At 33.0% G+C, this 14,839-nt stretch overlaps 2 protein-coding genes across 2 annotated transcripts; one reads left to right on the top strand and one right to left on the bottom strand.

Moving 5' to 3' along the window:
• The first annotated feature begins 4,931 nt into the window (after positions 1 to 4,931).
• LOC146951836 (uncharacterized) lies at positions 4,932 to 8,753 on the top strand. Its single transcript, XM_085755283.1, has 5 exons — positions 4,932 to 5,108; positions 6,172 to 6,211; positions 6,433 to 6,621; positions 7,497 to 7,528; positions 7,635 to 8,753. Exons 3-5 carry the CDS (start codon positions 6,438 to 6,440, stop codon positions 8,565 to 8,567), a joined length of 1,149 nt encoding a protein of 382 aa, XP_085611409.1. The 5' UTR covers positions 4,932 to 5,108; positions 6,172 to 6,211; positions 6,433 to 6,437; the 3' UTR covers positions 8,568 to 8,753.
• Positions 8,754 to 9,634: 881 nt separating this feature from the next.
• Positions 9,635 to 14,587, bottom strand: LOC146951835 (NAD(P)-binding Rossmann-fold superfamily protein). Its single transcript, XM_085755295.1, has 8 exons — positions 14,208 to 14,587; positions 14,023 to 14,115; positions 13,118 to 13,196; positions 12,928 to 13,006; positions 11,979 to 12,018; positions 11,746 to 11,880; positions 11,362 to 11,502; positions 9,635 to 10,128 (listed from the first exon to the last, which is right to left on the bottom strand). The coding sequence occupies exons 1-8, from the start codon at positions 14,408 to 14,410 to the stop codon at positions 9,852 to 9,854; spliced, it is 1,047 nt and encodes a 348-aa protein (XP_085611421.1). The 5' UTR covers positions 14,411 to 14,587; the 3' UTR covers positions 9,635 to 9,851.
• Positions 14,588 to 14,839: the final 252 nt, after the last annotated feature.

Genomic DNA, 14,839 nt, shown 5'->3' with positions numbered 1-14,839 from the left:
ACAATTTTCTATTGAGATGGTGAAATGCAAGATTGTGTGTCACATTGCATGTTACATATTTATAAGACAAAATGGTCAATAGGACGCACCTAACACTTACAAATCAGTGCAAAAATTTCGAGCAGTTTTAAGTTTTTAAGGAAAATATATTTAAAACGTTATTATAGAAATTAATGTGTATTAATAGGCAAGCTAAATGTGTAAACATTTAAAAGTCAATTCTAATTTTTATAGTATGTCATTTTTGATTGAGTACCATTTTAAATTCAAATTTCTAGCGTACCAAATTAAGCATATTTATGGTAAAGTAATTTTTTTTATTTTTGGAAACGATTATGGTAAAGTAATTTGTTTTCCCTTTTGTATACAAATAAATTGTTTTTTTTTTGAAATAAAATAATTATTTTATTAAATTATCGAAATATGGCATACCACTATTTTTTTTAAAAAAACTCTAATATAATACGTCTTTTATTAAACTTTTTTTTTGAAGAACGTCTTTTATTAAACTAAAACCTAAATCAATTTGAAAAAAATATAATTTTAAATTCAAATTCTATATGTCAAATATGTAATTCTAATGCGGTCTAATCATTTTGGTGCATGTAGTATCAATTTTATATTGCAATGGTCAAACCGGAAAGATATAAATTTTGAATCCTAATTTTTTTTTTTTTGAAAAAGCTAAAATGGAATTTATTAAGATAGCAATGAATCTTAACCAGCACAAGGAGTGCTAGGCTAGGAGTCTTACAGTAGCAATAAACAAAGGATGATGGGAAACCCCCAATGAAAAACCCATTCACCCGTGAAAATAAAGAAAAATCCAAAAACCTATAGGAAACACCTCCTAACAAAGGGCTATCTCCGAAATCAATAAATAGAAACACCAAAACAAAGTTAATACCACGATCAACGAAACAACATAAACAAAATACTCAAGCATCGTCACAACTGCCACAAAAACAACTTCTACCACCCACATTCTGATGCTCGCACACAACCGCTGAACACCAACTTAAAAACCTACACCACAACCAACAACCTTTGAAAAACAGACGGGAAAAAAACCCATAACACCACCATTAGCTCTCCTAAGCACCTTCACCCAAACACACCTTATAAAAAACCGCAAAAGCCAACCAAAAATCCTTGTACCATCACCAAACAACACCACAAAAATCAACACCATTACCACCACCGTCACCAAAGCTACCATTGACCACCACAAAAATCACCATTAACCCTCACCTAAAAGCAACACCAGCCACCAAGCGCGCAACACCACCCAAAACCACCACAAGCATCACCACTAAAAACCACCACGAGCCCCGCCACAAAAGACCCAAAATCAGCACCACCAAGAAAACCACCATGAAGTACCACAAACCAACACAACCAAAGATCCATCGAAACCATATAAGTTCATAAGCGAACCTAGATATGATCCATCACCACCATCGTGACCGATCCATCACCACCTATGTTGCGAGGAAACATAACCTCCACCACAACCAAGAGAGAAAGTAAATCAAATAGTATGAGACCCACGAAAACCAAACAACCACCGGCAAGCATCCAACGACACACCACAAAACCCACCAACGTCTCAGCCAAACGAAACAAATAAAAAACACCAAAAACACAAACCAACCTTTACGACGACAAAGAGCAACCGCACGTCGGAAAGGTACGGTGGTGCGGAGGACTGAGACACTCGTCGCACCACCATCCATTTGATCTACATGATGACGGCGACGGATTTGGAATTTGTGTAAATAGGAAGGAACCTGAATGTCACAGCAAAATTCCTTTGAATCCTAAATTATCCCAAAATTATTAGGATTTGATTTCCATTGAAAAAAAAGCAATGATGATTTAATTTTCGTTTAATGTCATTCAAACAATTTCAATATTGTTTTGTGAAAAAAAAAATGATTGATTTATTTAGTTTTGTCTAAATTAATGTCTTTTATGATTTTTTCCTTTTATACTTTTTTTTTTGGTCAAAATTAGAATGAGGCAATGATCCTTTAAGGTCTAATGAAAATGTTGGATGTAAGTTAAATTGAAATAAGCTTTTGATTAAGTGTCACGTGGCAAAATGCATAGGTGGATGGCCAAGAGAAGAAAAGCATTTAAATTTAGTCATGGTAATTCATTCTCAATTGTATATAATATAGATATAGATATAGATATAGATAGATATAGATATAGATATAGATAGATAGATATAGATATAGATAGATAGATATTGCCATTATGATTTCCACCGAAGTGGTTTTTAGATTGCCTTATAATGGGTTTTAAACCACTGAAACCACCTCAGTGGTCATCAGAATGCCATTATTTACCAGCACTAATTTTATGTAAAAAAAAAAATTCTTTTATTTCCAATGTGTTTAATGTACGATGTACAATTTTTGAAATAAAATTTTCACTTTAAACTTTGGATGCTTTGTGCAATTGCAAAGAAAAAGGGTGGAATGTGTTGTATAAAAATGAAGTTGTCAACTCAAATCAGTCCAGTATGGGGAGTGAAAATCTAGTGTTGACTAAAATCTTGAACTAAAAACCATCCCTCTTCATACTCACTTCATTTGGAGAATGTTACATGGAAGTTCATATGAGATCATCTCTTTTATAAAGGGAATGGGTAGTTCATATACAACACCTACACTTCTCAATTCAATGAGATATCTTTTACAAAAGACAAAATCACGAGTGCTTTCACAAGATCCAAAACAGAAAATAGCTCAAAAATGATGTGTTTAGACTTGAGATCGGAACAATAAGTAACATTTGGTTGGATTTTATTTTATTTTGGGTGGATGCATATCTTTAATATTCATTATTTTTTTGTCAAAAGATTATTTTTTGACTCATCACTAAAGTATAGTATTAAATTGTTACCAAAAAAAAAAGTATAGTATTAAATAGTCAGAATCAAAACATTTTTCCTAAGTGGAAAATTGCAATTCAGGTTGCATCAAGTCGGCAACCTTCATGATTTATTAGATTCTAAAATAAAAAGGTTGACTAACCCTAGTTGGTTTGGTAAATTTATGTGACTAAGGTCATGTCATTTTCATAATTTCATTTGTGAGAGTGGTCCATTCTCCATATATTAGAATTATTGCTGCATATAAAACATTAATGAATGAAGATGTTTTGGTAAGCGGTTTAGGTCAATAGTCGTAGTGAGACCATATTACAAACTGACAACAAATGGAAGCATGAGTAGGTAGTCAATGACTCAATGGTCAGAGTTGAAGAATCAATGGATGATTCTCATCCTTTCAATTATTGTACTTCCTAAAATGATACATTCAATAATATAATTACAAATCAATTTTAGTAAAATATCAAAAACTAAACGATATAAATATATGAAGGCTCAATCATAGTTTTTTTGAGAGAATAACCATGTGATTTTATTAGCAAGAGCACTTAGAAATGATGATTTGAGTTTCTTTAGGTTAACTAGAGGTCATGTTTTTTAGTTTAGTCTTGAAATTACAGTAGCATTAATTTTTTTAAGAAAAAACTTTGTCACATATTTTGATCTTGACCGACTCAAATTATTGATCTTTACGATTATCTGGGTAAGTGAATATACCTAGTGTAAAACAAAAACATGTGATTTCACTTGAAATAAAGTTTGCCAGTTGATCCCATTTAAATAATGTGTACTTTAGATAAAATAAAATGTAAACAAAGTGTACTTACCTAAAAATTATTAGAAAAGGAATGAATGGAGATTTGCCTACATGTGACAGCCTATAGTGCGGTCCATGTGTTGGAAAATAAAGCACAAAATCCCGTTAATCTGCTTATATAATTCAGCATAACATGCAAATATTTTTATTTTGAAAAAAAAACATTTAAATATTAGAATCTTTAAAAAAATTAATTATTAAATAAAATTTGAATTGCTCAAAAAAAAAAAATTGAAAGAGATTAATATTTAATCCCCATAAGCACACATAGTAAAATATTGCAGATATATTTAATATGATGGGGTGCGATTCCGAACATACAATTTTCTTTCAATATTCGTTATGTGAGTTTCATCGTTAATTTTTTTTAATAATGCCTACTTTGATCCCTTACATTTTTTTTTGGTTTAATCTAGTACTTGACAAAAAATAATACTAAATTAGTTCATGACAATTTTATATAATGGATAAATTAGTCTTTGACTCATGGTGGCAAGGGACTAATTTATCCACATTTATTTATAAGTATACAAGGGACAAGGTACTATTTTTTATAGTAATAAAATTAGACCGCGGGAGAATTATGAGCATCAAAATGAGTATTCGCTAGAAAAAACAACAAAAAAAGAGTAGATATTAATTTTCATACACAATTAATAACAAAAAAATACACTATTTTTTTTTTGTGCTGGCTGGGTCATACACAATTAATAACAAAAAAATACACTATTTTTTTTTGTGCTGGTTGGGGTTTGATCCCCGGACCTTACGTATTACCATGCACTATCCCTACCAACAGAGGTAAGCTCACGAGGACACACTATCTACCAACTACATATGATTTCACAATGGAAGCATATCCAAAATTTAAATATTTGATTAACATTAAAAGAGTAAAAAAACTTTGGAGCATATCAATTAGTACCATATCTATAATTAAACAATTTAATTACAATAAAAAGAGTATAAACAATTGTGGAACATCTATCAATTATATCCATAATTAAACTATTGAATTAAAATGAAAAGAGTAAAAAAGGAAAGAAAAAGGGGCAAAGAGCGAAGGAGAAGCAAAAGAAAACTCGAGTTTGTACAATTTTGGGAGCGTATCAATTAATTATATACATAATTAAACTATCTAATTAAAAATTAATTAACAGAGTAAAAAATTTCGGAGCATTGTAATTAAAAATTTAGAGTAAAAAAGGAAAGAAAGCGAAGAAGAAGAAGAAGACGCATAGAAGAAGAAATGACGGAGATAAACAGCGTTATAACGGTTTCTGGTTCTTCACTTTCCTTCACCACCATCCACGCACACACGCGTTCTTCTATATAAATCAATCAATCACACTCCCTTTCTTCTTCACTGTTTCAATTTCTATCTTCTAAGTAAGATTCACATTTCTTTATTCTCTTATTAATCAATCGTATATGCATTAACTCTGCTTCTTTTCACTATGTTTCCAAACCCTAGCTGCAATTTATTATTGTTATTATTGTTGTTGTTTATGATGATTATATTTTGCAAAATGAACTGAATTAGTAATTATTAGTATTGTTCATTATTTATGGTTTAATTATTTTACCTTCATGACGTTAAATCATGTTGTATTTGATTCACTATTTACTGTATGTTTGGAATTTGGATTGATGTAGAGATTGACAGAATTAATGTGATTTTAGCAGAAGCTAAACTTTGATTGGAGTTTTAACAAATTTACTGGTGGTACTGTGATTTTGTCAAACTCACTTTTGATCAGAATATACAATTAGTAACATGTATTGGCATTGGCTTGTAATTAGTGCATCGTGTCACGTATATGGAAATCTTGTGTTCGAACTTGTTTTATAGTAATTTTCTAAATTGATGAATCTTTTGTGTGATTTTACTTATCAATTGAGATTTATATTAAAAAACTCAGTTTTTTTCAGTTTTTGAAAGCCTTCGTGTTCACGGTATTTAGGGCCTGTTTCGATTGGCCTATTTGAGTTTATCTATTGATATAAGTTTTGTGAGACTGTTTCAGGAACTTGTGAACACAACTTATTTTATGACCTTTTTTTTAACCTATTTTCATAAGTTTTCCAAGATCGCTTATGAAAACAACTTATAGCTTATACGAACAATTAACTTTATTTTATCTTTCGGTATAGAAATAGCTTATACATAAGTGTGTATCTTGTTAAGCGCTTGTGCTATAATTTGCAAACAAGTTTTTTATCCAAACAGACCCTTAATTTATGATTGTTGTATGCAATTATTAGAAATGTTTGTTGATAGTTGAATATTATAAGGGCATGCGCATTAAAACTAGCTCCGTAAGGGCATTGAAATCAGGAGCATTAGAGTGTGCTTGTTTATTTAGAGTTTTGGAATCTGAATGTTTTCTAATGCTTGTTTACTGATTTGAAATCTCAATTTAATCTTATGGCCTTTTCGTTTGTTCTTCAGGAGGAAGTAGGATTACAGTTTCTCGTTGCTGGAAATTAAGGTTTGCTTTTGACTTTTCTATTGTAATTTCCTGGAGCAAGAAATACTGGTTGATATGATTTGCTAATGCTAATCCTAATAAATAAATCTTAGGACTTGATTCTTTGATTCTGACAGTATTTTTCTATATATCTACTATTTATTGGATTTTTATTTTATTTATAAGCATGCCTTGAATAGCAATTTTCTATATATTGACTATTTTGCATGTCTGCACTGCAGGTATCATGGGTTCAGCTTGTTGTGTTCCGGCAAAGAATCATAATGTCACTAAAAGTATTGGAGGTGAGAGTTTGGATAGAGATGTAACACAATCACCATCATGGAGCTTTCGACGGGATAGTCAAGGGCGTTCGATGAAGTCCTCTGTCGACGAGGCAATGGCTGAGAATATAATGACACCTTCTTCCGGTAAATGCTAAACTCTAAACTTCTATTATTTTGTCTTCCACCACAAGGATAGTTGATTATATTACTATAGGAACTGAAGTGTGTTGATTACAAAAGAAAATCACAGCCAGAGCTCCCAGCTTTGGAGGAAACTCATGCTCAAAAACAGAAAGATAAAATGATCCTTACGTGAACCCCGTTGGTTGGCCCCCCCTTCAATCAGAACACATTTTCTCTCCTTAACTGAATATCTCTATATTTGCTTCTATAGTCCTATGGGAATAGACTTTTAGGATCTTGTCTTATTTTTGTATTTCAGCAACCCATAACATAATGTTTGGTGGGTCTGAGTTAGAGGTTAGGGGGATACAACAATTAAAACAGTTGGAATTCAATCCTGTTTGTGAAAACATTTTCTGGACAGCAATTATCCCTTGAGAATACTCCTCGGTTACCCTTAGCAGACCTTGTCATTAAATCATCAAAGCCCTTAAAGTATGCTTATCCAAAGATTAAAGCTAACCAATATTTATACCAAGGCAACAAGAGTTAATACAAGACATTAAGTAAATAACAAGAATGTATGTTTATGTCATAATTGGTTAGGTTTATAGATATCTTATGAAAAATGAAAACTCTGCTGTTCTACACTTATGTGCATCTGATCTCGATCTTACGTTTCTTCTTTATATCACGTGTTTCTTTGTTTGTGTCCTTTTCTTTTGCTATTTCCCATCTAGTATAAGATTTTTGAACTTGGTTTATTTTATTGAATGGTCCTAGACATTGTTTATCTGTTCAAAATGCTGTTTTTATGCACTTTTGTTCCTTGGTTGCTGTTTTCATGTTTGCCATTGATTTTTCTTTTTTTTTCTTCCTCTATGTGCTCTTTGCAGATCTGTCAATGTCAAGCTATTTTTCAACAGTGGTTAGTTTTGATCAACTGATTTGGGACTATAAAAGTTATATTGCATAGTGTTATTTTTAGGCTTTGTACTATAGTACTTAGACTCACAGTTGTTGTTTTTGTTTAGGTGAAGGATCCAGGAGAGTCTTCAATACCAAATCATTCATTTTCACTACCTTCAATTTTCCCAACACCTACAGCAGGTCCATCATCTAGTTGTGATCATCATCATCACTCCAACTCTACCCCAACAAGATGGGCGCATCGTTCTTTGGGACAGCTTTCTGATAATCAGATGATCATGTATCTAAAATCACCAGACAGCTCAACTTTTGAAGGAAGGGCATCGTTTGTACTCTCCACTTACAGCAATGAAGTTGAAGCTGGATCCCAATGTGGATCGTCCGATCGCTGGTCAGTGCACACCTTTTCTGAGCTGGTGTCCTCCTCACAAAGAGGAAGGTGGTCGTTTGACAGTGAGTGTTTTGGCTCGGGTCGTCGCAAGATAAGTGCATCCAGTAGCAGGTTGTCAAATTCATCTTCCATGGATCTACAATCTTGTGGGATTTGCATGAGGCCTTTGTGTGACAAATCAGCAGGGATCAACCAGAAGTTTATTGCCAACATTGATCTCTCATCTGTTGCTATACTAGCATGCAAGCATGTATTTCATGCAGAGTGCTTAGAGCCTTTGACTGATGATGCAGATAAGTATGATCCACCGTGTCCAATCTGTATGGTTGACGATAAGCACTCTTCGAAGGGTTCCAGAAAAGGTTTTTGGGCTGAAGCAGAGATGAAGGCCAAGAACCTCAAGATATCCAGAAAGCGTGTTGTTGATAGCTATCTTGATGGTGGTTCTGATGTGTTTGATCGCCAAGAAGATATTGAATTGAAAGGAAAGGTTTCAAAGAGTGAGGCTAGCTCAAGTACGAGGAGCTCTGTTGGAAAGCCCTTTTCGAGGAAGCACTTTTCACTTGGGTCAAAGTGGAAGCGATCTCTGTCTGAGAATGATTCTCCTAAGAAGAAAGGCATTTGGCCAAGATATAGAAAAAATTGAGTTCCATATTTGCTGTAAGAATTAGCCTCTTTCTAATCAAAGTAGTATAACACCATCAATTTAGTATTTAATATTTTCTTTTTCTTTTGGGGGTTTCTGAATTCACTAGATGTGGTCTAACTTTAGTGACAATTTGAAATCGTTTTAAATTTATGGGAAAATTACACCCCCCTCCCCTTAGAGCAATTGAAATGTCTCTTGCAACGATGCCTAAAACTTAAATATGTTGATTGCTTCCTTTTGTTAAATAGAGGAAAAAAAATTGATCTCTTAGGTTTTGATAAAATGACAGAATTGTGCCAGTTCGGTCACAAGTGAAAAGGGAGTAGAACGAATCTGATGATTGTCATTTGTCACAGGAACAGTGAATGTTGCAAATGATAAATGTTGGCTCACCTCTGATGCTTCTGAATTTAGCATGAAAGCTAGTGAGTAGTGACTTTTTTACTGCCAAGTAAAACGTGCTTACGAAATGCCTAGTAGTTATGCAGTAGGTTTTTTCATTTGGAAATATTTCTCAGACACAAACCGACATCAACACGTGTGTATATACGATTTTTTTATTTTTATATTATCTTTCTTCTCTCCTTGCTTCTAACACCGCACACATCTGAGTATTTTATACGGTGTATCTGACTTTTATGTGTCTAAATACGCACCTAACTGGGAAACTGGAGGGCATACCAACTGGAGCAGACCTGGACTCTCTTTTGTATGGGTGGAAAGGGGAATAAGTGTTCGTTTACTTGGAAATATGCTAATTTATCGCATGATTTGTGCTTTTGAACCATCGATTTATTTGAATAATTATGTTAGCAACACACTTTTTAATATGTATTGATATCACTTCTCTTTTCTTGAATGATGTTTTCAACTTTAACGCAGGATCTATCTTATATTAACACCAGCCACAGTGTTTGTGAAGAGTCAATGAACTATCACAGTTTCCAATTAGGTAGAACAAATTATGCTACCGTTTTTAAATTTGAATTGTTCTGCAATATAAATTACAACGGCATTTTCCCAATGTGACTCAAACAAACATGATGTGATATAAAACATAATAATGGACATCCAAATGAATTAGTTGGTAGGATGATTATGCGACCTTAATCGAGAAGAGTTTTGTTATTTGAACATTAAAATACAGAGTGGCATCATATATGCTTATCTTTATCTTACTTTTTCTTTTCTAAGATTTACACGCATTTTAAAAATACACATAAATATCAAAGAATGTTGTACATGACATCAAAATATTGAAGTCACAATATCAAAATATGATCAATCACAAATAAAAGGGCTTTCTATCTGGTCAATTATACTCTGCAAACCAGATCTGTAATCAGGGTAAAGTAGTTGCACCCCAAGTTCCTTCTTCATCAAGGCATTAGACACTCTCTTTTCACCCCTTGCATTTCTTGTTTTTACAATTGACAGGTCTTTCTGCTCCAGATGTCGCAAGTTCAAGCCTGGCCACTTTTTCTCCACCAATTTCCTTGCATATTCAAATACTTCTTCCCTTGGAGCTGGATCATCATCGACAATATTGTAAACTACCCTGAAAATCACGTTCAAGACTGCAATCAGCAACTAAAGTCATTTGTCAACTATTTTGTTTATTAGAACTCTGATAGTAAGCAATTCATTTTCTACAAAGGATGGAGATGAAGATAGGAAATATTAGAGTCTGTTCTGTATGTGAAAACATTTTTATGTTTTCATTTGTTTTTTACTATGTTATCTGTTTTCAGATTTTACAGAAGAAAAAAAAAAATAGTTGTTTCATTAATCATTATCATGTTCAAACTTCAAACAATACAATAATTTTATAATTAAATATAAAAAGTAAAAGTAATAGTGTCATTTTATCAAAACAAACATGCCTTTATTAGCAGTGGCACATACCACCCAGTACTGTCAATATAAATTCCGAAATGGTGAGGATAACAGTTATTACAGTTTGCATGTTCACGATGAAGGAATTCTAATAAATCTACAATTTAAGATCTGAATTTGTTGATAGCAACGTCAGTTCAGCTTCTTTCACGTGTATTTACAATTGTTGTTGCTCTATGTGCAAAATATCCTACATGTAGCAAACCCTTCATCTGTTTTATATTGTACACTTTTTAATTTTGATAGTTACAAAAAAAGAATTTTCAATAGGTAAAGTTTAAATGAAGTTCCTTAACTACTGTTGGTACTTGCAACATACAAAAAGGCAGTTATTTTCATTTTAGAAATACACATGCAGGCACCTGTTAATCTAGTTTTTAACAGTTATATTTGCATTTAAAGTGTAGGACAGTATGAACAGTTAGTACAGAATTGCATCTGAGTTTTATCCTTTCCAATACGCATGGTGAACGCATTGAAACAAATTTGATATTAAAGATCTAGGTAATTTCAGCCATGCAGACAGTTCATTGTAACGGTAATAGACCTTCTAGTTCTAACTACTTCAGACTGAACCTACCTGTTTGCTTTACTGTTGGAAACTTTTTTCTAGTTTGTTCAGAAAATTGTGACATATGTCAATATATTCAAAAAGGAGGATTTAAGACAGGAAAAGGCAGGGTGGACCTAAGGGTAAGTGGACCAAGCCAATTATTTGGGCATTATTAGTTCTTAGTTGAGAGCTGGCCATGTAATAAGCTATTAATAGTTAGTTAGATTGTTATAAATAGAGAGAAAAGGAAAGTTGAGAAGGGGACAGTTAGTTGGTTGGTTATTAATTGTGGGAGGAGCACATACATACATCAATAAAACTCTTCTTATAATGGAAATTCACCTGGAGGAAGAAGGTGCATCAATAGTAGCCATAAGTGCCTGACAGATATCATCAACATGAACTCTAGACGTAAATTTTCGATGTTTTCTCCTCTTCTGACCTTCTGACAAGGGCTTCTGCTTGATTATTGTATCGACCGCACTAAAACAAAAGAACTGTTTATGCCAGATGAATATAAAATACTAAAAACGACAGGTAAATGACAGAGAGACAAACCATGTAACCATAACCGCAATTTTACAATTTAAATCCCTGATAATAGCTACTGTCTCATATCATACGCTATTTCACTTATTAGAATGGCATATCCTTGGAATGACAAGCTTGAATTCATCTTATAGAAACATGACTTGGAAGATAAGTTAAAACAAAAAAGGTAAGTACCTTCTACCAGGGCCATAGATACCTCCCAATCGAAATAGTAGTGGTGAGAGCCCGATATGGTGAGCCAAATTTGACCAGCCTTGTTCAGAAGTTAACCTTAATTTAGCGGACTCATTTCCTGGATTTGTAGGATAACTGCCACATAACGAACATACACAATAAGAGCCAACTAACGGAGTAGTTTCAGAAATTTTGGAAGAAAACAATTGTTTTCTTTCGTTACACTATCTTACTCCTCATCTACCAATTCACCATCACAATCTCCATAAACACCTGCAAGCAAGACAGAAAATGTTTGTTAATTTCTGGACATTTTTCCATGTCTAAGCAAGCAGCAGCAGCACATGACTTGTAGTTGTACAGACCTGATTCTTGAAACTCCAAAGCATATCATCTATCAAATCTTATCTAAGTATCTTTGTTTATATGCAAAATATACTAGCTTTTTTATCTTTGCAATATGTCTGTTATTCATTTTTATTAACAAGACAAAATCTTTCTTAATATAGCTATAAAAGTAATCTAACAAACCTTAAGCCAATACGCGGAATTTAATAACTTAATGGTCAAACTATTGTTTGTTTTTGGAACAAACAATTAAGCTTATGACTGTTATTGACGGATTAACTTTATTTACCCCTGGAAACACAGTTTGGAGATAATTAACATAACTCTAATTTTGGAAAAGTTACTTGGTGCTGTGTTATTTACGCAGTTGGAATCCATGGGAATCCAAATAAAAAAGGCCATAAAGCAGGATTAAACAGTTGAGAAAACCGTAAGTTCCTTGCGTGAGCAACTTAACAGAAAAAATGTACATCAGAATGTGTGGTTCCTCGTGAGTTTATCACAAAACTTAACTTTTAAGTAACTCCTTCTGACTTAAAGGATGTAGCTTATAATGTCTGACTATAGAATTGTTACGAGAGTGTAGAATTTTCAACCATCTACCAGCAGCAAGAATCATTGTATGAACAAACAAAAAAAAATAAAAAATTGTCTTCCAACTATCAAAGTTTACTTGCTTTGACCAGCTAAAATATCTTATCAAAATTTATGCAATAATTCACTTTTTGTGAGGAAAAGAACAAGGTAAAAGTCCAAAACAGACCGTTATTCCATTTCTGTCCATGAACAAAAACAGTGACATTAAACTCATTACTAATTTCATTGAAGACTTACTAGTTGAAGACAAGTAACTGAGCCACTTAAGATCCCCATTGACTAAAGAGCTTCTTATAAGTTCTTCATGCTGAAGCATCTACGGATCATTCAAATACGTAAGTGAAAAGCGAAAGTTGAAAGAAATTATCCAAGAATACAAAATATATTCAGCAATGGTAACGCATGAGTTGTTATAACAAGTTCATACCGGATCACCAATGCCCACAACAGGGGGGACTGAAACAAGAAAGTGAGTATAATTTCTCAGTTGTTGTAGGATACTCAGGCTGCAAAATAATTATCTGTTTTATGGCAAATCAAAAAAAGAAAAAAAAAAAACAATGAAAGAAATAATATCAAAATGGTGTTTACCAAACTACAACTTATTATTGGTAAACTTGTTCAAAAAAACTTATTATCGGTAAATTTGCATGCATTCCTTTGAATATCATAAAATTAAGAAACCTTGTTATGTTATCTAACAAGTATTTTTCATTTTTTTGAAGGAAACAAGTATTTTTCATGGCATGTATGATTATTAGGTTTTTATATTGGATTTAATTCATCCTTTCAAAACCGGCTTGTAAGGTGAGGGGTGTCACTCTTTATAAACTCTAATTAGGCCTTGTCTTTAATCTTTGTGGAACTTGGTTTTTCCAATAATGACAACATAATGTAGCACCGACACTTCAGATTTAAGACACCAGTCAGAGTTTGATACTGACACGTGCGGTTACATTCAATCATTCTATTTCCTCAAATTATTATCAGTGTTAATGTTAATATTTCGATGTTCTGGAGTAAATGCTTAATATTACCACTCAACAACATCAATGAATAAAAAAACAAGGTCCATTATAATCCTCAACATGGGCCTCTAGGCCCTGTTTGAATTAGCTTATTTGAGCTAATCTACTGAGACATAAGTTCTTGAGAGACTGTTTTTGAGAACTTATGACATGTATATAAGTTGTTCTCAGCTTATTCCATAAACTCCCCGGGATAGTATATGAAAACAACTTATAGCTTATACGAAAACAGTTTCAACTTTTGTTGTATACTAATAACTTATAGATAAGCACATAAGAGCTATAAGCACTTAATTTGACTCACTCAGGGTGGTTTGCATCAAAAAGGTGAACATGAAAGCCCATATCCTCAAGCTTCTTCTTCTTTACAAGTGTTGTACAAGTCCCAGATACAACCCTACCAAAAATGACCAACCCAATAAGAAAAATATGAACTTTTTAAGAACAATGAAACAAAGAAAGAGAATTAGTAGAATGATGTTATCTAACCATCCTTGGTTTTGAAGTTTGCGTGCAAGAGTTTGGCCCACAAATCCCAATCCTAGAATAAACATGCTGTTTTCAGATTTTGTTGATAATAACGTTGGTGTTGTTGTTGTTGTTGTTGACAGTGAGATACGAACATTTCTGTGAACATGTCTATGTCCATGGCGGAGACAAATCGGTGAACCTCGTACTTGACCAATTTCCATGTCTTACACTGTTAAAGGGAGAAACATCAAAAAGGTTCTTATTGGATTTTTGTTATTAGAGGTTCCATTGAATTGATTTGTAAAAATATTTAGCTTAAAATTTAAAATTGATTTGTGTTTTTCCCAATACATCATTTCACATCCAACTCTATTGAGCTTAGAGTGTATATAAATGATAGATGGTCCGATCGCTAGGCTTTGGTTCCATATTAATATTGAACATAACTCATCCTTAAGGCTCTGTTTGGATTAGTGGTCTTGGATGGAATGGAATGGGATGGGATGGAATGGAATGATATTCCATTGTTTGGTTTTTTTAAAAATGGATGGAATGGGATGGAACATGATGGGATCTATACCATTCCATTCCGTCATCTCCTCTTACTTTTCTTCCCCTCCAATTTGGGAGGTATTGGATGGAATCACTCA

Source organism: Medicago sativa, chromosome 1 (genome assembly GCF_051527215.1).
Source record: "Medicago sativa cultivar Bolivia chromosome 1, Bolivia_mono, whole genome shotgun sequence".
NCBI lineage: Eukaryota > Viridiplantae > Streptophyta > Magnoliopsida > Fabales > Fabaceae > Medicago > Medicago sativa.
Note: the sequence above shows the minus strand (reverse complement) of the source record. Positions and strands in the feature narration are given on the sequence as shown.

What these genes read in the sequence shown, in the direction of transcription:
- LOC146951836 (XM_085755283.1), top strand. Translation starts at nt 6,438, where the DNA reads ATGGGTTCAGCTTGTTGTGTTCCGGCAAAGAATCATAATGTCACTAAA. An exon ending in TATAATGACACCTTCTTCCG is followed by an intron (nt 6,622 to 7,496) that starts GTAAATGCTAAA and finishes TGCTCTTTGCAG; the next exon opens with ATCTGTCAATGTCAAGCTAT. An exon ending in CAAGCTATTTTTCAACAGTG is followed by an intron (nt 7,529 to 7,634) that starts GTTAGTTTTGAT and finishes GTTTTTGTTTAG; the next exon opens with GTGAAGGATCCAGGAGAGTC.
- LOC146951835 (XM_085755295.1), bottom strand. Translation starts at nt 14,410, where the DNA reads ATGGAAATTGGTCAAGTACGAGGTTCACCGATTTGTCTCCGCCATGGA. An exon ending in AAACTTCAAAACCAAGGATG is followed by an intron (nt 14,116 to 14,207) that starts GTTAGATAACAT and finishes CATTTTTGGTAG; the next exon opens with GGTTGTATCTGGGACTTGTA. An exon ending in GGTGAATTGGTAGATGAGGA is followed by an intron (nt 11,881 to 11,978) that starts GTAAGATAGTGT and finishes GTTATGTGGCAG; the next exon opens with TTATCCTACAAATCCAGGAA.